General features: G+C 39.8%; 1 protein-coding gene across 1 annotated transcript in view; it reads right to left on the bottom strand.

Moving 5' to 3' along the window:
* The window catches only part of stxbp1b (syntaxin binding protein 1b), a 130,968-nt gene that overhangs the window by 19,232 nt on the left and 88,358 nt on the right, over positions 1–23,378 (bottom strand). The window contains exons 16-18 of the mRNA XM_054734596.2: positions 13,957–14,058; positions 7,656–7,741; positions 7,293–7,447 (exon numbers count right to left, since the gene is read on the bottom strand). Coding sequence (XP_054590571.1) covers positions 7,293–7,447; positions 7,656–7,741; positions 13,957–14,058 — 343 coding nt within the window. The remainder of the gene's footprint in view (positions 1–7,292; positions 7,448–7,655; positions 7,742–13,956; positions 14,059–23,378) is intronic.

The raw sequence follows: 23,378 nt of genomic DNA, 5'->3' as shown, positions 1-23,378 counted from the left end.
CATTCTCGGAACATGGTAACAACGTTATTCATGATTGATGAAAGTTCTCTTAGTGTTGTTAGAAAACAGTCTTAGAACCAAGTTCTTATAATGTCTTTACAACGTTATTCATGATTGATGAAAGTTCTCATATCGTTGTTAGAGAACATTTTTAGAACCACATTCTCAGAACATGGTAACAACGTTATTTATTATTGATTAAAGTTCTCTTAGTGTTGTTAGAAAACATTCTTAGAACCACGTTCTTATAATGTCTTTACGTTATTCATGATTGATGAAAGTTCTCATAACGTTGTTAGAGAACATTTTTAGAACCACATTCTCAAACATGGTAACAACGTTATTTATGATTGATTAAAGTTCTCTTAGTGTTGTTAGAAAACATTCTTAGAACCACGTTCTTATAATGTCTTTACGTTATTCATGATTGATGAAAGTTCTCATAACGTTGTTAGAGAACATTTTTAGAACCACATTCTCAGAACATGGTAACAACGTTATTTATGATTGATTAAAGTTCTCTTAGTGTTGTTAGAAAACAGTCTTAGAACCAAGTTCTTATAATGTCTTTACAACGTTATTCATGATTGATGAAAGTTCTCATATCGTTGTTAGAGAACATTTTTAGAACCACATTCTCGGAACATGGTAACAACGCTATTTATGATTGATTAAAGTTCTCTTAGTGTTGTTAGAAAACAGTCTTAGAACCAAGTTCTTATAATGTCTTTACAACGTTATTCATGATTGATGAAAGTTCTCATATCGTTGTTAGAGAACATTTTTAGAACCACATTCTCAGAACATGGTAACAACGTTATTCATGATTGATTAAAGTTCTCTTAGTGTTGTTAGAAAACATTCTTAGAACCACGTTCTTATAATGTCTTTACGTTATTCATGATTGGTGAAAGTTCTCATAACGTTGTTAGAGAACATTTTTAGAACCACATTCTCAGAACATGGTAACAACGTTATTTATGATTGATTAAAGTTCTCTTAGTGTTGTTAGAAAACAGTCTTAGAACCAAGTTCTTATAATGTCTTTACAACGTTATTCATGATTGATGAAAGTTCTCATAACGTTGTTAGAGAACATTTTTAGAACCACATTCTCAGAACATGGTAACAACGTTATTTATTATTGATTAAAGTTCTCTTAGTGTTGTTAGAAAACATTCTTAGAACCACGTTCTTATAAATGTCTGTACAACGTTATTCATGATTGATGAAAGTTCTCATAACGTTGATAGAGAACATTTTTAGAACCACATTCTCGGAACATGGTAACAACGTTATTTATGATTGATTAAAGTTCTCTTAGTGTTGTTAGAAAACAGTCTTAGAACCACGTTCTTATAAATGTCTGTACAACGTTATTCATGATTGATGAAAGTTCTCATAACGTTGTTAGAGAACATTTTTAGAACCACATTCTCAAACATGGTAACAACGTTATTTATGATTGATTAAAGTTCTCTTAGTGTTGTTAGAAAACAGTCTTAGAACCAAGTTCTTATAATGTCTTTACAACGTTATTCATGATTGATGAAAGTTCTCATATCGTTGTTAGAGAACATTTTTAGAACCACATTCTCGGAACATGGTAACAACGTTATTTATGATTGATTAAAGTTCTCTTAGTGTTGTTAGAAAACAGTCTTAGAACCAAGTTCTTATAATGTCTTTACAACGTTATTCATGATTGATGAAAGTTCTCATAACGTTGTTAGAGAACATTTCTAGAACCACATTCTCAGAACATGGTAACAACGTTATTTATTATTGATTAAAGTTCTCTTAGTGTTGTTAGAAAACAGTCTTAGAACCACGTTCTTATAAATGTCTGTACAACGTTATTCATGATTGATGAAAGTTCTCATAACGTTGATAGAGAACATTTTTAGAACCACATTCTCGGAACATGGTAACAACGTTATTTATTATTGATTAAAGTTCTCTTAGTGTTGTTAGAAAACATTCTTAGAACCACGTTCTTATAAATCTCTTTACAACGTTATTCATGATTGATGAAAGTTCTCATAACGTTGTTAGAGAACATTTTAGAACCACATTATCTGAACATGGTAACAACGTTATTTATGATTGATTAAAGTTCTCTTAGTGTTGTTAGAAAACATTCTTAGAACTTCGTTCTTATAACGTCTTTACAACTTTATTCATGATTGATGAAAGTTCTCATAACTTTGATAGAGAACATTTTTAGAACCACATTCTCGGAACATGGTAACAACGTTATTTATTATTGATTTAAGTTCTCTTAGTGTTGTTAGAAAACATTTTTAGAATGACGTTCTTATAATGTCTTTACAACGTTATTCATGATTGATGAAAATTCTCATAACGTTGATAGAGAACATTTTTAGAACCACATTCTCAAACATGGTAACAACGTTATTTATGATTGATTAAAGTTCTCTTAGTGTTGTTAGAAAACAGTCTTAGAACCACGTTCTTATAAATGTCTTTACAACGTCATTTATGATTGATGAAAGTTCTCATAACGTTGTTAGAGAACATTTTTAGAACCACATTCTCAGAACATGGTAACAACGTTATTTATGATTGATTAAAGTTCTCTTAGTGTTGTTAGAAAACATTCTTAGAACCACGTTCTTATAAATGTCTTTACAACGTCATTTATGATTGATGAAAGTTCTCATAACGTTGTTAGAGAACATTTTTAGAACCACATTCTCAGAACATGGTAACAACGTTATTTTTGATTGATTAAAGTTCTCTTAGTGTTGTTAGAAAACAGTCTTAGAACCAAGTTCTTATAATGTCTTTACAACGTTATTCATGATTGATGAAAGTTCTCATAACGTTGTTAGAGAACATTTTTAGAACCACATTCTCGGAACATGGTAACAACGTTATTTATGATTGATTAAAATTCTCTTAGTGTTGTTAGAAAACAGTCTTAGAACCAAGTTTTTATAATGTCTTAACAACGTTATTCATGATTGATGAAAGTTCTCATATCGTTGTTAGAGAACATTTTTAGAACCACATTCTCAGAACATGGTAACAACGTTATTTATGATTGATTAAAGTTCTCTTAGTGTTGTTAGAAAACATTTTTAGAACAACGTTCTTATAATGTCTTTACAACGTTATTCATGATTGATGAAAGTTCTAATAATGTTTGTTAGAAAACCGTCTTAGAACCACATTATTGGAACGTCTTAACGTTATTCATGATTGACAAAAGTTCTCCTAATGTTGTTTGAAATCATTCATGGGATCACATTCTCAGAAAGTGTTCACAACATTATCTGTGATTGATGAAAGTTCTCTTAGTGTTGTTAGAAAACATTCTTAGAACCACGTTCTTATAATGTCTTTACAACGTTATTCATGATTGATGAAAGTTCTCTTAAACGTTGATAGAGAACATTTTTAGAACCACATTCTCGGAACATGGTAACAACAATATTTATGATTGATTAAAGTTCTCTTAGTGTTGTTAGAAAACATTCTTAGAGCCACGTTTTTATAATGTCTTCACAATTTCATCTGTGATTGACGAAAGTTTTCATAATGTTGTTGGAAAACATTTTTAGAACCACGTTTTTATAATGTCTTAACAACGTTATTCATGACTGATGAAAGTTCTAATAACGCTTTTTAGAAAAGAACCACATTATTTCCAGCAACAGAATGCTAACGTTAGGATAATATTCTAGCAATATTTTGCTCTCGTTAAGATAATGTAAAAGAAATATTCTTTTAGCCGTAGGATAACATTCCGGCAATGTCACACTAACCTTAAGATGATGGTTTGGAAACAATGCTAGCGTTACAGCAACATTATGCTAAAGTTCCAATAATGTTATGTTAATGTTGCAGCAATGTTATGTTTACTTTAGTATAACATTCAACCAATGTTATTCAAACCTTTCAGAAAATGTTAAGTTTTTGCAATGTTACACTAATGTTACTGCAAAGTAATATTAACCTTAAGATAACGTTTCAGAAACATTAAGCTACTGTTCCATTAATGCTTTGCTAACCTTAAGATAACATTCCAGAAACATTATGCTGATGTTCAAGCGTTGTTTTGCTAACCTTAAGATAACGTTCCAGATACATTATGCCGATGTTCCAGCAATGTTTTGCTAACCTTAAGATAACGTTTCAGAAACATTAAGCTACTGTTCCATTAATGCTTTGCTAACCTTAAGATAACATTCCAGAAACATTATGCTGATGTTCAAGCGTTGTTTTGCTAACCTTAAGATAACGTTCCAGATACATTATGCCGATGTTCCAGCAATGTTTTGCTAACCTTAAGATAACGTTTCAGAAACATTAATCTACTGTTCCATTATTGTTTTGCTAACCTTAAGATAACGTTTCAGAAACATTAATCTACTGTTCCATTATTGTTTTGCTAACCTTAAAATAACGTTTCAGAAACATTAATCTACTGTTCCATTAATGCTTTGCTAACCTTAAGATAACATTCCAGAAACATTATGCTGATGTTCAAGCGTTGTTTTGCTAACCTTAAGATAACGTTCCAGAAACATTATACTTGTCATGTTCTGTGTCCCTTTGTTCCCCAGCCCCTCCACTTCCCACTCCAGGTTCTTTTGTGTTTCATAGCGCCCTCATGTGTCCTTTGTCTGCATCTCATTTATGTGTCTCCTGTGTTTCTTTAAGTTTTCTCCAGTCACCCCTCTGCAGTGTTTATAGTTTCAGCTTTTCATTTTTATTAGTCTCTTTAATATGTTTTGTCCCACCGGTTTTTGTAGTTCTCCATCCCTTTGGAATTTTAGTTATATGGTTGCTTTTGTGTTTTTAGGTTCACTCTTAGGTCATGTTAGTTTCTTCCCTGATTAGTCATTGCTTTCACCTGATCCTCCCCCCACACTCCACACACCTGCAACTCATCTGCCTCCCATTATGCCCCAGTGTATTTAAGCCCCGTCTTGTCTCTGTGTCTTGTCGGTTCTTTGTTGTTTGTTGTAATTCTGTCAAGTTTTTCTCGTGCCTCTAGTGCTTGGATCTAGTCTTCTCGTGCCTCTTGTATTTTTGGATCTCCAGATCTCTATCTGGATTTTTGGACTGTTGGCTCCCAGCCTTTTGGATTACTTTTGTTTTTTGGTTACTCCTAAAATAAAGGATTTTACTTTACATCTTCCCCAGCCTCGTGTCATCCTGGGTTTCTGCATATTTGGGTCCTAAACATCCCCAGATCGTGAAAATACTTTTGTTCCAGCATTGTTTTGCTAACCTTAAGATAATGTTCCAGAAACATTATGCCGATGTTCCAGCAATGTTTTGCTAACCTTTAAGATAACGTTCCAGATACATTATGCCGATGTTCCAGCAATGTTTTGCTAACCTTTAAGATAACGTTCCAGATACATTATACTGATGTTCCAGCAATGTTTTGCTAACCTTAAGATAACGTTCCAGAAACATTATGCCGATGTTTCAGCAATGTTTTTCTAACTTTAAGATAACGTTCCAGATACATTATGCCGATGTTCCAGCAATGTTTTGCTAACCTTAAGATAACGTTCCAGAAACATTATGCCGATGTTTCAGCAATGTTTTTCTAACTTTAAGATAACGTTCCAGATACATTATGCTGATGTTCCATTATTGTTTTGCTAACCTTAAGATAACGTTCCAGAAACATTGTGCTGATGTTCCAGCAATGTTTTGCTACCTTAAGATAACGTTCCAGAAACATTTTTCTAGCCTTCAGATAACGTTCTGGTAATGTCAGGCTAACGTTTTAGCAATGTTTTGCTAATATTGCAACAATGTTTTTCCAAACATTAACAAAACGTTCCGGTAACATTGTAGCAGTATTGCAGCCATGTTATGAATATATTCCGGGAATGTTGTGCTAATAATCAAATAACGTTTCAGTAACCTTATGCTAACGTTCCAGTAATGTTATGCTAATATTCTGTTAACATCATGCTAACCGTAAAATAACGTTCAAACAACTTTAAGCAAACATTCCAGCAATGTTTTTGTAACGTTAACACACCATTCCAGTAACGTTAAAAAAACTGGACATTTCTACGTTTTTCCAACATTCAAAATAAACATTCCCACAACGTTCTTACAACAAATTTTTGTTAGCTGTGAAGGAAAGCCCAGGGCTATTAATAATGAATGACTGTCAACCCAGAAGGTGTTTGTCAAATTTGAAGCTGAGATGGCATACGATCGGACACAGCTGCTAAGACACTTTGGACACTGGAGCTAACTGGACTTGGACTATGATGTGGAACTCTGAAGTCGAAGTCACACACATGTTACTCCAGCTTCACCATTACCAGTTCTGAGGTTTCTGGTGCCAACCGTAGGGAGAAGCGTTTCTTTATCGAGCTCTTTTCTGTTGCTGGTGCAACTGATTCTATCTTTGACTTGGGCTTCTCAGCTGCCAGTTACATCTAAATTGTGATTGTTAACAGTAGAGTCACTGAGCTGGTGCTTCACCAGTGGCGTGCTTTGAAGCTACTTGCTACTTCTGTGGTAAGGCTTTCTCCTATCTATGAAAACATCTCTATCTACCTTACTATATGTTTAAATTCCTGTCTATTGCTCGGCTTGATGTACACACTCTTCTGCCACTTATCCGCACAGTTGATCCCCATGGGGACCACACTCCGTAGTTTGGGGGAGCCAACTAGACAACGCTCTGGTGTCCAAGGTCCACTACGCACCTGCACTTGCGGCTGACATGTTTTTAGCAGCAAAGAGCTATTAAGATAGCTAAATTTCATTTCTTTATTTACAAACTGAGAGAGCAGTCAGTGCCTCCCCAGTCATGAACCTCTAAAGATGGCCCAAATCCAGTCTTGTACAAGAGGTCAAATTGCAGCCTAACGTTTGTTTAACGAAATGATAAATAGTGAAAAAACCACTCTGAGATATCAAATAAAACTATTTTTAATTTCTTTTCTGTATAAATTGAGTGATTAAATTGGTGAAGGTCTTTCAACTGTGCTGTGTGTGTGTGTGTGTGTGTGTGTGTGTGTGTGTGTGTGTGTGTGTGTGTGTGTGTGTGTGTGTGTGTGTTTTGAGGTGGGGGGTGCTGAGTGAGTCTTTGGTTGTATATTGCTGATGTATAAAGGCTGTGTTTAATCTGTTTATATTCCTTCATGTAATGTCAAATGTATAAACTTTGATAAACTAACTGATTAACTGACTGGTTGATTGCGGAAAACCAGAACAACTGAGTTGGTGTAAATCCCCTTTAGAAACAGCTGGTATCTGGATTTACTAATCAGCAAACTCACCAATCAGAGCCTCCCACTTGCCATTGGCTTGTGTGACCTCATACACACATCTCATCTCGCTGTACGTCATGCCTCCGATGATGAAGACGATGATCCTGGGTCCTGTTTTCATCTCTGTAGGGCCTCTGTTCTTGTGCCAGTTACCATAGCGAGCACTGGATAAAGAAGATGAACATTCTCAAAGTAGAACGGTTTCCTAATCTAGCTAGAAGTTTTGTATAACCTCTATTTAATCAGGTAATATCACAGACTAAATATCTCTTGTCCAATGGAGACGTGGCCCAGAAAGGCAGCATCATATAACAAAGATGGGTCCAACTCAGTCTCTGTTAGGTCCCAAAGAACATTTTCAAAATCACACACCTTGATGGAGCACTGGCTTTGGCAGATGCTTGTCGTTGGGAAATGTACGGGTACTGCTTAGGGTCAAGCTTGTCCTCAATGGCATCCTATATGAGAATATGTGGAAATTACAATCCATGTTCAACTTGTCCTGCAAAAGTCTGCATTCAACCCAGAAAGAAAACAGAAAGAGAACAGCAGCAGCAGGATTCTCTGGTCCAGGTGTCTCTAACCTTTTGGAGACCGTGAGCTACTTTTGCATAACGAAAGTACAGAAGAGCTACTACCATACGATTTATTCACATGGAAACATTCCTCATGTGAATATGCTTACTATGTTAAAAATGCTATGCTTACTAGATTAATATGCATTGTATTCACAAGTAGATTTCAACACATCAATATTGGGCTGCCACCTTACCGCGTTGGAGGGGTTTGAGTTCCCAGTGATCCTAGGAGCTAAGCTGTCTGAGGCTTTGTGCCTCTGGTAGGGTCAACCACGGCAAACAGGTCCTAGGTGAAGGATCAGACAAAGTGCAGCCCATAGACCCCTTACTGATGAGGAAATGTGTGCGTTACTAATTCAGCAGCGCGGTGTGTTGAAGGTGCCATCAGCTGATCGGGAGCAAAAGAGGCGGAAGGTTTTTACCCTACAGCATCACCGCCATGAAGAACGAGGAAGACAGGATGAATAGTCTACAGCTACAGACCCGCAGATCTGCAGCCGTGTCCTTCTTGGCGTGACAGCGGGACGTCCCGAAGGTCCGCTCACCTGTTCACCGCTCAGACGTCCTGATCTTCTACCTTCCTAGATCATCCAGCTGTAACCTGTTCCTGATCATGTCTTTAGTCCCGCTGTAACACTGATGCATCAGTCTCAGACGTCATGGAGCTCAGGTGTTATTAGAACTACCTGTGTGTGTTTACCACCCAGCTTCAGCTCTTCTGTGTTTGGGCCTGACCCACGTTAGTAAATGTAAGTCCTCCATCAGGCTTGTGCCTCTTCTAGTGTCATTTTAAAGGATTTTATTTGTTTATTTAACCGTTACTAGATTAGCAGCAACAGAAATGCTGCTAAAACACACAATTATGTCAAGCTGGAAAATTAGAATACTGTACAAAATGACATTTATTTCAGTAATTTAACTAGACTGAGAGACCATCTAAAGGCTCAGGAACCTTTACAGGTGTTTCTATTAGCTGACTGGGGTCTTGTTAGATATCTCACCGTCACATTTTAATAGTCCAGATTAGTGTGATGTTCCTGTTTGTAGTTCCTCCTGTTAAGTGTCCATTTATTTAATTATTCAGTTTTATAAAAACATTTTATTATGTTCCAGTCATTAGTCATTCATATTTCACTAGTGTAGTAACTCATAGTGAATTAATTAAGTTTAATTAAGACAGGAACCCATTTTTCTTGCATTCTCTAATGAAAAAACAAAGAAAGTAGTTATTTTTCTTGGTAATTATTTACTTTCATAATCTCGTAACTTGGTAAGTAACTGAGTTACTTTTTGGACAATGTAATCAGTAACTATAACTAGAGCCCTGCACAGGCCTAAAATCTGAGCCCGTGTCCGGCCCGGCCCGAGGGGGTGGAGCCCCAGCCCGACCCGGCCCGAAAAGGTTTTCAGGATTCTCTGGCTCGACCCGAGCCCGACTTTTTTTTTTAACCAACTAAATGAAAACAAAGTGCGTCAATCCTGACCAATGTGTTAAAAGACGTGCAGGATCTGATCAATTTGTTTTTCCCTCGTTTACCGCCACGGAGATAACGGCACACTGGTGCTGGTGTTAATCAAGTTAAATTTCATCTCTTTCCAACAATTTTCACAAGAAACAGAACAGTTAAAAGCAGGGCTTGTGTTGACCGGATAGTTCCCATATTTGATGGTTTATTTTGACGGAGAAATAGAAAGAATTACCCCGACGCATGCAGACGAACTGACATTTTATTCGTTACACACATCGCAGATGTAGCTAAATCACCCAAGAAAAGATTCCCATCTGAACATCTGAGCTGCTCAGCGCATATGTGCACAGTGAGCTGAAGTTGTGGAGATTGGCTTGGAGCGCGTTGCAGAACCAGAGCGCATGCGGGAAGCTTCCTCCCACTGAAACGAGTGTTTTCCAAACGCTGTCTCTCAGAGAGACTTGTCCCTTAGAAAATGTTCTCTGATTATGAAACTTTGGCTGAATAGTGCTTGTTCCTGTCTCCAATGTGGCGACACATCCAGGAGGAGAATCCCAGAATCTCTTCAGCCCAGGAAGAGCCTATGATTACGCACAAGCGTGACGCGTCAACCCGGTCTCACAGTAAGACTGGGTTGGGCCTGTTCAGGTTTACGCAGACAATCTTTACATAGAATTGACTTACAGATATAAAATTAATGCAGTAAAATATAAAGCATTTTATTTAAATATCCATTCATTATTTTACAAGCACAGAGAGCCGCATCAGATGGATGGAAGAGCCGCGGGTTGTGACATGTTTTCTCCAGGACCAGAGAGGACGCAAACTCAATACATCTCTTTTATTGTGAGGTAATAATTTCTACGAGTTTTGCAGTTGCGGGCGGGAGTAGACATGCACACTGCGGGTGCGGGCGGGAGTAGACATGCACACTGCGGGTGCGGGCGGGAGTAGACATGCACACTGCGGGTGCGGGCGGGAGTAGACATGCACACTGCGGGTGCGGACGGGAGTAGACATGCACACTGCGGGTGCGGGTGAGAGTAGACATGCACACTGCAGTTGCAGGCAGTAATTGTCAGAAATTCAGCGGGAGCGGGCAGGAGCGGGATGAAGAAAACAGTCCCGCGCAGGGCTCTACTGCTGCGTTTGTGTTTCAATTTTTTTTAATGAATTGGATTAAAAATAAAGGCGCCCGGCCCGGCCCGTGTCCGAGGTAATTACACAGTCGTTGGCCCGAAGCCTGGGCCGAGGGCTGTCGGGCCGGGCCGACCCGAGGGCCTAGGGTTTCAGTGCAGGGCTCTAACTATAACTAAATAAATAATAATGGTCCTTCGTGGGTGGAAATGGAAAAACTTTCTTCTGGCTCTGTGTTGTCTCCATCTGTAATTGGTGCACAACTTCCATCATCAAAAGCTGTGATAATCCCTAATCCTATAGTCCAGAATTCAATCAAAGCCTGCCATCAATTTATGTTTATGTTGCTTTTTAAGCTTTGCTTCAGGTTAGAGGACAGCCCACCTAGATCAACTGATGAGTGTTTTCAGGGAGGGGAGAAACAGCTCGTTCACAGCCCCTGATTGCACTTATTGTTATTATTATGTTATCATTATACTTATTGTTTTCAGTTGGCCCAAACCGGAGCTACTAGACAACAACATTGTGCCTGAAGTGCAGAATACGGAATGCAGATTTAGAAAACATTGTGGACACCTGGAGATAAGCTTATCCTACAGCAACAAATTACTCTTTTGCTCCTTGACTATTAGATACAGCATTTCAGAAATGGCAATAGAGAAGGGTTGATATTGTTTAATGATTTATTTGTTGATGACTACAGGGTTTTCCCGAGCGCTTTATATGCCTGGCGGCCCGCCAGGCTTTGCTTGGTCACCCGCCAGGCTAAGCGTCATGACCCGCCCTGCCCTCCCTGACCCTACCGTGTCCACTGACACGAACGGCACATGGCAGTGATGTGCAATTGTTTAGTCGTGTGAATAGTGAATGAAATCATCTCAGAACCATAGATGTGTGTGTTGTGCGTACATAATAATGTAAATTCTGCTTTAATCATTTTCCTTCAATACAAAATCTGCTGATTTTAGAAGCATTAATGTCAGTATATTGGTATCGGCAAATATCGGTTATCGGCCATAACAGCGATCTTAATATCGGATATCGGTATCGGCCCCAAATGTTCATGTCGGTGCATTACTAGTTTCTTCCTACGTGGAGGCCTTTCTTGACTTTTTTTTGATTGTCCATCTACAAGAGTGTCTGAAGGATGGACCTTTGATTGATTTATTTTTTGTTCTTGTGTTCAGACCAAAAATGCAAGTGCTATTCTATTTACATGTCCCTTTAATGTATTGATATATATTGTGCTCATCATTGTCAGCACACTGGGGGGAGGGCTGGGGGGTTGTTGTTTGTTATGTGAAAAAGAAAAAAACTTAATAAATATATTGAATACAGAAAATAGAAAAGTATTTCTTCTAATGCTTTTTAATTTTCTAATTTGACATTTCAAATAGAATTTTGTTACATTTTTGCTGGAGTGTTATATGAAAATTAAATCTTTTTTTTTTTCAAATACTGTAGCTTATCATTTCTCCCCTTATATAGGCCTTAAAGGCTTCCCATTTTATTGATGCATTTGTTTGGTTTGTATTAAAAGTGAAATAATCATTTATCTTCCCATCTATGAATTTCACGAACTCTGTATATCTCAACCATTTTGCTTGGAATCGAAATGGGAGTGGCTGGAGTAAAAGGTTCGGCAATAGAAGAGATAAAATGACTGGGGCATGATCGGAAAGTAAAATAGCTTCATACCAGCATTTCTGTATCAGAGACATTAGATTTGTTGAGATCAGGAAGAAATCAATACGTGAGTATGTTTTATGGGTGCTAGAGAAACACAAGAACTCTGTTTTATTAGGGTGTAATAGTCTCCACACCTCCATCAAGTTGAGGTCCTTCATAAATTTTCCAATCATTGTTCTCGTTTGTTGGTGAGAGGGAGTAACATGGGTGTTTGATCTATCAACCACAGGGTTAATCACACAGTTGAAATCACCTCCTATTATGTAATGGGCAGTATAGGAGGACATAGTTAAAAAGAAATGCTGGTAAAAAGTAGGATAATCTCCATTAGGGGCTTATAAGCAAACCAGATTTACTAGAGTTGAAACTATAGTGCCATTCGGTATAATAAATCTCCCAGAAGGATCTAAATACTTATCTCTTAACTGTATTAAAAGTGAAATAATCATTTATCTTCCCATTTATGAATTTCACGAACTCTGTATATCTCAACCATTTTGCTTGGAATCGAAACGGAATCGACTTATGGACCAGAATTATGACCCCCCTAGAGTGAGAGGAGAATCCAGAGGAGAATACTTGTCCAGGCCATCTGGTTCTTACTCGGTTGATATCTTTCTCCAACAGGTGTGTTTCTTGTAAAAAACATACTGTGGCCCCTAACTGTTTTATTTGGCCTAATACTTACTTACTTTACTAATACTTCATGTTCTTTAAATTGTATTTAATACAAAACCTTTCAAGTAAATATTTTATGTTTTGATTATTTTTTCCACATAATGCAACACAAAAATACTGCTGCATTTTTTTCTGACAGTATTAACTGCCAGCCGTTTCTTGATCAGAAAAGTCCTTCACTGCCAGCGTTTTTCTGCGTTTTCACCATTTTTTTAAGAGTCACAGAACGTTGTGCGCTATGATGATGTCAATGCCAAAACTACCAAAACAAGAAGTAGACTCACCTCTTACATTGTCGAATTGTGATCGGCATAAGCTTTTCCGGTTCGCGCCTGTCTTTTTGTTTACAGCAGCGGCCCAAAACAATCTCCTAACACATGGATTTTTTGCTTAGTGATCTTGTGATGTGTGACGTACGCGGATGAAGATCAGCTTTAGAGCTGAGATGTTTGTTCTCACGGTGCGAGGCCTCATTCCGACGCCCACACATTAAAAAATGCAAACATGGACTTAGTCATTAACGGCAGTGAACGGTTGTTTTTAAAACGATGACTTTTGTCGTTAATGAGTTAAAATAAAGTTGGATGTTTATCCTTTTTCTCTGCAGCTTGATCAGCTGATCTAAGGGTTTGACAACTGAAAGAGTCAGACAGACAGAGAGAGAGAGAGAGAGAGAGAGAGAGAGAGAGAGAGAGAGAGAGAGAGAGAGAGAGACAGAGAGAGAGAGAGAGAGAGAGAGAAATCTTTCAGAATCATAATTTAGTACTAAATGGGACAATCAGCGGAAACTGTTGAAATTAGTTGAAACTAAATCACAGGAGTTGTCCGGAGGGTTTGAGAGCTAATGCTCTCAGCCACTAGTCCACAAATGAAAGATAGAGGAGAGTGAATGTTCTCAGTTGTGTCCCTGTTGAAAATCTCCCTTGCGTTGTGATGGTCTTCTTCAGCGGTGTTCTTAAAAAGCTATTTTCATATATATCGTTAGTCTATATTTTATTTATTGTAGTTTTTATAATTGTGTTGTACAACTCCACATTGTTTTTAAAGAGCTTTGCAAAAAATGAATTTTATAATTATTAATAATATTATTATTATTATACGACAGCACTATGGGAGAAATACCTCAATGAAGTCTTTGATGAGAGGAGTCCACCTGGAGAGCTGGTAGGTCTGCTCACTGATCCGCTCCTTACGATCTGGCTTCTTGGGTTTTTTGATGGCACCCTGCAAATATTTAATGAATGAAAATAAACCGAAAGAACTTCACTTGGACTGTATACACTACCGGTCTTAAGTTTTAGAACGCCCCACTTTTTCCAGTTATTTATTGCAGGTTAAGTCAAGCTTGAAATAGTACAAAGTTAAGTGGTGAACTGTCAGATGTTAAAAAAGGTAAGGTTACTCAAAACAGAAAAATAATGTACATTTCAGAATTATACAAAAAGCTGAAAGCTGGTGCTACTAATTCCCACAGGTGTTCCAAAGTTTCTGGATTACTTACAACCCCCTGTGTCTGCATAGAAGCAGTATTGGAACATACTGTGGTACCATACCCTCGTGAGCATCAATTGAACAGTATTGTACTGCAGATAATAGTGTGTTACTACAAATATGGTGAGAAAAAGGCAATTATCAATGGAAGAGAGACAGACCTTCGTAACGCTTAAAAATGTAGGTCTTTCATTTGAGAGCCGTTAAGAAAATACTTCAGAAATCACGCCTTCACTCAGATACTCAGAGGTTATTTCTCAGTGTGGAGTGGAAATGTTTTTCTATACATTTATGTGAAGTGAATGCTAAAACCTTAATATTAATATTATGATGCATGAGAATACTGATAGATGAACTTGTTAAAGAGCGGGTCAAGTGTGCCTCAGAGTCCTTCTCCACCCACGTATCAATTTTAAAAACTGCAACATTAGTAGGCGTTGCCTGGAGGACCGAGAGGGCGGAGCCGCGACAGTGACGAAGACGATGGGTAACGAGATGATGCTAGCTCCCTTCACTCTGAGCAGTTATTAGAAGTGGAGGACGTTTGTCCCCCTCCTTACCCAGACACTCGAGAAGAAAGGGACCAAGTCTATTTGGAGGAGACAAGCGGACCTGAGCCTTATTGTTTTGAGCTTGTTAGTTGCCTGAAACTAGCGGAACCGACCCAACAGAACCACCTCTGAATGGTAAATAGCCGTTAGCCATAGCATTAGATTAGCTGCAGGGTTTGGCTCCACGGCCCTAGAGAGCTAGTATTCAGCATGTTTTAGAGATTTATCTGCTTCAACACACCTGGTTTTAATCAGCAACAAATAGCTGAGCTGCTTAACAGCTAATCTAACCTGTTAAAGCAGGAAAACCACTGAAATGTGCTGGATAGCAGCTCTCCAGGAGCTCTGGGCTCAAGTTACAGTCTGCTGCATATAAAGTTATGAAAATACCCCATGAGAAAATTATTCTGTAATGTGTTCAGTCCACTAAAACTGCCCTGATTTCATTATTTATTTACTGATACCAGCTGCTCTCTTGGTCAAAGGTGATCCTCTGGTGTCTGCAGATGGTCTCCTCTGCTGGTGTGGTCAGGATCAGGAGCTTCCAGAAGAATGCGCCTTTCAACGACTCTTTCCCCCTTATTTGTTATATTAATTAAATAAATCTCAATTTATATATTTCCTGTTTTTGTTCATGTCCATAAATACTTAAACATGCTAGAAATTAAAACGAGCTTTTACCAGTGAGGTGCTAGTTTAATTCATCACAATAGAGCTAGTTAAACATGCAACAATGTGATAATTCAATTAATGTAATTTATAAATATCCATTAAAATATAAAAACTGAATTTAAGACTAACAGGTACCAGACTACATGTCTGGGTCAAGAGAATCACACCACAAGCAGAGACATAAAAAAGTGTGTGTGTGTGTGTGTGTGTGTGTGTGTGTGTGTGTGTGTGTGTGTGTGTGTGTGTGTGTGTGTGTGTGTGTCTGTGTGGGTGGGTGGTCTCCTCATTGCTAAATGACTGCATCGTTAGTGTCATTTAGGTTTACATCGTAGTTGGCACAGATTAAATGGACAGCCTCAACAATGGAAGAACCCTTTTGCAGATGCACAAATCTCTAACATCCATATAAACAGAGAGACCAGTACATATGGATGTTTTCCTCATAAAATTCATATAAACACAAATAATAATTATGCTAGGGGTTTAAAGGCCATGAACCAAAGACAAAATAAGCCAGAGGTGAAGGTTTATGCATTTAACTAGGAATGTCATAAATGATCATCAGGGCTGATGTGAAATCTAATCCAGATCAGTCCAGGTCAGAATTATCATCTCATCTGTGTCATGATCAGCAGCAGCTGGATGTTTATGGCCACAAAATTTCAAGTGAAGCACACTCCTTTTATGTCGTGTTTGCTCACGATCCATATTTCTGTTTAGAAACCGTTTCTCCTCCATGGATGTACCTGCCTGTGCAGAGCGTTTAACCACTGGTTGGTCAGCTGATGCTGCTGTCAGTCATTGCAGGAACGTGTACGCTGTGAGGAAACACTTTTAAATTTTCTCCCCTGCCTGAGCTGATGGTGACGCACGGCACGCCTCGCGGCTGTGATGCACCTTTTGCCCAAACTGCAGCCCTTCCTGGAGCTCGTACCGGACTGTGGATGACTGATGTTAGAGGACACAGAGATATCTTTTCAAAAATCTCTGAGATTTTGACTGATGAATGCCTGGAAAATTTACTGGTATGCACTGTACCCTAAGTACTGGCATGCTAAAAGGGTATCTTTAGAAGTGGCGGCGGTGCTGATACCGGTCCAAAGCACTGCTCTCTGTCCCTAAAGGATATGAGTCTGATGATCTGATCATCAGAACCTGTTCATCATGATCCGTTCCTGACAGCCACTGTTTCTCCCTCCCCAACCCACCCTACGTGCCCAGCATTTCACGCGATACTTAAACTGGCCCAAAAACTCCACCTTAAACTGGTTCTCCCAACATGACCACATACAGGCCAGCCTGGACATGCATCTGTGGCCAGAGCTTTCTTCTTTTTCCATCTCTCCTTTTCTGCTCCATCTTTCCTGGCCCGTCTAGGTCCATTTTGCCTCTGGGGCCAAAGGTGCAGTGGTGCTGTAGCCGCTCTGGGGTGGTGGGTGTCTGCTGCGCTTTGCCAGACCCCGACAAACTGAGAGGAGGGGGTGTCTTTGTGCCCAGTTTACTCAGTTTGTGCAAGCATCAGGACATCAGATGCCCTGATGAGAGTCATTTAGAATTTAGATATTACGCACGTCATGACCGGCAATCACTGAGCGGGCCACTTTACTGGCCAGGCCACCGGGAAATCTTCCATTTCTCCCAATTACCAGTCCGCCACTTAAGAGATGTCTGTTAACTTAGAAAATGTGGGCACAAGTTTGATTACTTGTGTCCCCCCCCCCCCACCCCCCACCCCCCCACCTGTCGCATGCTCCCGAAGATCAGAGCCACAGACAGAGGAGGAAAAGGAAGAGGACACAACGGGAGGGGCCACATGGAGAGCAAAGATAAGCGGAGCCCAGCGGAGCCTGCTGATGCGAGTGAAATCGAGGCAGGTGAAGACAGGAAGGGAGCCAACTGAAGACAGCACCACAGGATGTGAAGCCCCCTTTGAAGACAGCTCGAGCTTTAGAAGGATCTGAAACCGTCCTACAAATGATAAATGATTACTTTGTTTTACTATCTTGTGACGCAGATGACTAAAGATTACATTGTTTAGTTGTCTTAAAGTTAAATCATATATACGTCACTCTGAAAAAGTGCTTGTAACATGAAAATGCTATACAATGGAAAATGCTTTGCTTAGCAGTTTTTAGAACATATATAAGAACAAGTTAGAAGTAGAAGGAGGCGCTTGCACGTACGCACGCAGCGCGAGGTCACGGCAGACGAGAGACGGAGAGTCTACAGTAGCTTTTTCCTCTTAGATAGTTAGACGCAGCATACTCATAAGAGGATATTTAATCTTGGATTTACCCTTTTATATCTTTTGAATTTTGGAATAAACTTTTTTGAAAAAGGATTCTCATTCATTGGATTTTAAGGGACAATTTAATCTCTTTGAGTGGGAGCTCCGGCCCTGGCCTAAAGGAGTGGAGGTAAGCCACCTTATTGCTTGTACCTGCTTCACAGGACTTGTTTTTCAGGGTGTGACAGATTAATAAAAGATACCTTAGGCTAATGGGAGTTTCATCTCCCCCTCTCTCTTGAGTATCGGGACATGCCTAAGGGTGATAAGCCATGATAGTTCGTTGGTTCAAACAGGCTCTTTTTGCACCAAAAAAGTCTCTGTTAAGCGTGGGAAGGAACCATTTCAAAGGGTGGATTAATTAGATTAATTGATAAATTTATGTTAGCCTGATCAACTAACTAGTAATCATTTTCTAGTTACCACCGCCCACTTTGCTGACGGAGACGCAAATTAACCCTGATAGGACCCAAATAATAGTCAGTAAGATTGGCCAACTCTGAACTTCCGCCTTAGTATCCAAAACCACTGGATAACAGGATTTAAAGGGGAGTGAATTAATACAGGAGAACAAGTACGGCAATTCCATTCCAACCTTTAAAATAGGAACAAGTTTTAATTGAGAAAGTCCATCCCAGGGTCTGATACAATAATACTCACCACGGCCTCAACTTCCCTGAGAAAGCAGCGTAACTCGAGGATCTAACGGAACCTCTTAAAGGGCACGCTCGCAACATGGCGCCCAACGTGGGGCGTGGTGAAGGTCAAATATTGGATACCGGACTAACCGAAATAAGACTGGTTTCTAGGCTGATAAAGGCTCGTGCACCAAGGACCTTGTATGCTTATAACTTTGGAGTAAGTGAAAAACCGCACCAATCTCTCGAAAAGGAAAGAGATAGGGAGAACGGAGGATTAACTGAAAGAAAAAGTAGAAAGAAACAACAGCTTTCCGACGCGAGAAAAGCCAAGGTTAAACTAGGAAGAAAAAAAAAATAAAAATAAAAATAACAAATAATAAAAAATAAGAACGTAAAAAATAAATAAACAAAAATAAAATAAAATAAAAATAAAGAATAATAAAAAACCTTTTAACCAGTCATGGCAGATAGATCTTTAACAATAAAGCCGGAGAATATTCTCCCTAATGTGAGATTCGTAACCGGAGAAATAACCACATATCAAGGTGGCTCGCAGGGCATTTTAGCAGTGTCCTGTAACCGGAACTTTCAAAATGCAGGAGGAACAGCTCGAGCGGCGGCAGAGCGCTGTCCAAATGCTGAAGCCCAAGTAAGAAATGCTCATGTTTTTCCGTTGGTCAAGTAAAAATACTTGATTGAAAGTCATGGCTGGATTAAAACCTAGTACTGGAATGGATTGCTCGAACCTGGTTAATTCCGGCCTGATCATGGTGTCAAAGGGAGGGTCTGTCACATCCTGTAAGGTGGCCATGTTTCCTAGTTTCACAACTTCCCCAACTGGTTACCGATACGCTCAGTGGAGGGGTTGGATTACGGGAACATGTATTATGTGTGGAAACCATTGCTCCTTAATTAGGTGGTCGGGGCTCCGGGAGGAGAAGCCGTGCTACCTGGAAAGGGGCGCTGACTTGCATCTGGGGGCATTGGAACTCTCTGCCCCAATTAAGATTTGTTTTTGCAGAAGCTGCTTGAGACATGAGCCTGGCATCCGCTCATGGCAGGTGTGTGAGTGCACACATGGAGGCGAAAGCAAAGAAGGTTGCTGCTTTATAAGACATGGCATTTTGACTACCTGCTTACCTATATGCGAGCCCAGCCTGTTCTATGTGGGAGAGCTGCTCAGGGACCCTAGCCAGGTGAAAACAGTTAGGGACTTGTGGGTGGAAGCTTACCCATTCATCATCAAGCATAAGACTGGAGAAAGGGGACTGGAGACGATTCAGGCTCAGTCCCGCTTCAAGTCCATTAAGAGTTTGATCTTGGGACAGCAGTTTGGGACCCTGGCTAATGCATGGGAAGCAGGTACACAACTGGGGTTGAGCCGAGAATATAAGGATGAGAGGTGGGGCACCTATCTGGCAGGTGCACTTGACTGGCACACAGGTTTGTCCATGCAGGAGCCTAGAGGAATGTGTAAACGGGTGACCTCATGTCTGGTTGAGCTAAAGAGCCTTGGACCAGAGGCAGAGCATGCTTTCATGCCTTATCAGCTGACATTGATAAGAGGCGATAGACCCGTCTGGTCACATTTGCGGCTCAGCTGTTAACATTGCCACCACCCGAAAAGGAGCAGATTATTGGCCGAAGACTTACGGGACTGCGTATACTAGGATTTCACGTAGGCGGGTCCCAGGTCTGACACGGGTTAATTAGAGTAGGGCACTTTCACTTCCTGCTGATTTTTATGCTTCTGTTTTGCAGATGTTCTCTTCTCAGGAGCATAAAGGGGATAGCAGCAGGAAGCGGAAGGTTGTCAGGTATGCATCAGCTCCGGCTGGAGTTGATCCCGAAGACACACAGAGAAATGTAAATAATCCAAAAGGAAAGAATTGGATGAAAGACTGGACCAGATGGGCCTCCTTCATCCTATTCGAATTAAGCATCATAATATTATGTATTACAATAGTGTATGGAGTACATGTATATCTTAGAACATATCATGTGTCCTCGGTAGCCTATAACATAACTCATGGGCAACTGCAACAATTAAGAGGACGTTGGAACATGTCCAAAATAAGGCTGCAATGGCCTAAGGAAGACTTTAATGAAAATATAACCACCTGCATGATAGCAGAACAGATTGGATTCAAGATTTGCAGTGTAACAGGGAACAGAACCGGCTGCCTGCGCTTGTCCTGTGGGGAAGATCATGCAGGGGACTCGGTTGTGGCTACACCCTCTGTGACCGCGCCTTCTGCAACAGAACAGGAAGTTGGAAATGACCCGATGAACAATGAGACCCACCCATGGGCAGAGTATATGTCCATCCTGATGGATCAGACAGGATCAACGGAGCCTAATCAGTCCTGTCAGGTAGTATTAAGAAAGAAGAAAATCTTGGATCAATCTTCAGGTGAAGTAGAGCTGTGGGTGTACAAATACTGTCTTAGAGATGATTTAGACAAAGGACACAACTTCACTACATATAAAGTAATAAAAATAGAGAAATGGTGGCCGCATAGAATTGAATATGGATGCTTCCAAACCAGGGACAGCAGCCTTAGTTCCTGGCAAACAGGAAACGTTACGTACTGGTATCAAAGGATGTCGAAGGGGAGGGAGAAAAGGGACAATTGTCCTACCCCCCCTCCTAATACCACACTGAAATATGATTCTTTATCTGTAGTAGAGGAAAGTCACATGTGGCAAAATGTAAAAGATAATGTGATTAAATGGTTATTAAAAGTGCCCCCTACAGTAACTGGTCCCATGGAAGAGACAGAGGAAGGTGAAGAAACTGTTCCTCTCTTTGTGGAACCCGGGGGGAGAAACAAGAGGTCTGCCTCACAGGATCTAGCTCGACTTTTACGAAAAGGTCACAGTGAGTACGCGAATTACACAGGATATCAAAATTATGTAATTTCCATTAATAGTACATATTTTAATTGGACCTTTTTCAGCCTTCACAATGAAGTGAGCCTTCAGCCACAGGGCTGGGAGCTGCATAAGGTAATACACACTCTTTATACTGAATGGATATATCAGGTTCCTAATTTCAAACATCCAGGAGTAGTGCAATGGATGAAGAAGAATCAATCTGATCCCACTAATTTAGACACAGGGTTCCATGCATGGAACGAAGAAACCAGGAAGTGTTTAACTAGAAGGGCTAATGATAGTTCTTTATGGCAAGGTGGAGAACCACTTAGACTAAGAATAACGGGGACATATTATCAGAAAGGGACAGCCACTCCTGATGATAAAATCGAGGCTGATTCCATATTCGAAGCAGTAAATGAAATGATTAGACCAAGCCACAAGAAAGATTTTTATCACAGTCCGACCTGGGCAAGAAATTACACATTAATGCTTGAAGGATGTCAGGCTGAAGTCTGTAACAACACTAAGGGGTTAACTAGAAGGATGTGTATTTTTTGGTATTCACAATTATATGGATTAACGGTAGGGGGTTTGCGTCCTGACACATTAGGAGATCGGGAATTTTTTAAGCCAAGACCCCCTTATTTAAATATAGCTACTTTAGGAACTGGAGAATTATGCTATAAAGTCTTTACGTGGATATATGCAAAGAAATATACCAGAAGATTATAGGTATTATAGAAAAGGTAAGTATGAGACATATCCTATGACGTACTGGTATGGGGAGGGATATAATAAGCAAAAATATGATTATTATCCCCAGGACACACGGATTGAAGCAGAGACCTTTGAAAGAAAATTAATAGGAACAAAAACGCTAGTGTTGGAAGATGGACAGCTCAGAGTTAAGACGAATTGGTTTACAGTAGATAAGACAAATACGTGGGAAAAGAATGATACGAAAACGGGAAATGGCCTTTTAGATCGCATAATGATTATGGGTGATAAGGTTGGAGACTTGGTGCCGCCTGGGTTTACGGCCCCTGGAACGACTAAGTGGGGCGCTTTTAGTTTAGTGAACTTTAATTACTTTAACGGATTAGGAATAGATCATCATGTGTGCTTTAATGAGCCCAGAATAGGGAAGAATCCTCAACCTGAAAGATATACAATTGACCCTGACACGCCCAAAGAATTTCCTAATTTCAGGGATTATTCAAACTGGGACCTACGGAGCGGATATTGCTCTCCATTCAGACGATCTCTTGACCAACAGGAAGCGGAGTGGTTTGACTACTTTGCATATGGGATTAACGGCACGCTAAGAGGAGTAAGCTTGATTGTACGAGGAGTTGGTGAAATATTATCTGACAGTGTGGTACAGGTCTCAAATAATGTTATACAAGGAACGAGTCATTCGATTGAGACGGTCGTAAGAGGGGTACGTGATAATATAATTGCTCCAGTCTGGGACGCGTTGTTTTGGCCTCTGTGCGCACTTGGATTAATGGCAGGAGTGATAGTTTTATTGATAGGCATGATTTTGGCCTGCAAGCATGAGAAGTGGCAGCTGAGAGGGAGCAAGCTACTTAGAGATAAGGGACCTGGTCAGCAGGAGAATGACAGACCAGCAGGAAATGCAGGAAGTAATGACATCATTCCTTCTTCAGTGGGTTCTATTTAATACAGGGGGTGCAGTGCTGACAGCTCCAGCCTGGTCCTGACCTGTCAGTTTGAACAGCTACTCTGGTAAGCAGCAAGGATGAGCCAGCAGTTTCAGTCAGAGCAAAAACCGATTGTAGTGGCTGGATATGAGGTATGTCACATCCTTAAGATTACCTTTATGCTTTTCTTTTTACTGTTAGCTCAGATTAGAGACATCAATGTTAGAAAATTATTAATATACGCAAGCATCTTTGCATTTATGAATGTGACCAGATGGTTGAATAATGATTTTATTACTAGTGCAAGCTTGTTACCATGGTTGTACAGTGATGAAATGCCAACATGTTTAGTAATAGG

This window comes from Nothobranchius furzeri, chromosome 17, assembly GCF_043380555.1.
Source record: "Nothobranchius furzeri strain GRZ-AD chromosome 17, NfurGRZ-RIMD1, whole genome shotgun sequence".
Lineage (NCBI taxonomy): Eukaryota > Metazoa > Chordata > Actinopteri > Cyprinodontiformes > Nothobranchiidae > Nothobranchius > Nothobranchius furzeri.
This window is presented reverse-complemented; position numbering and strand designations above follow the sequence as displayed.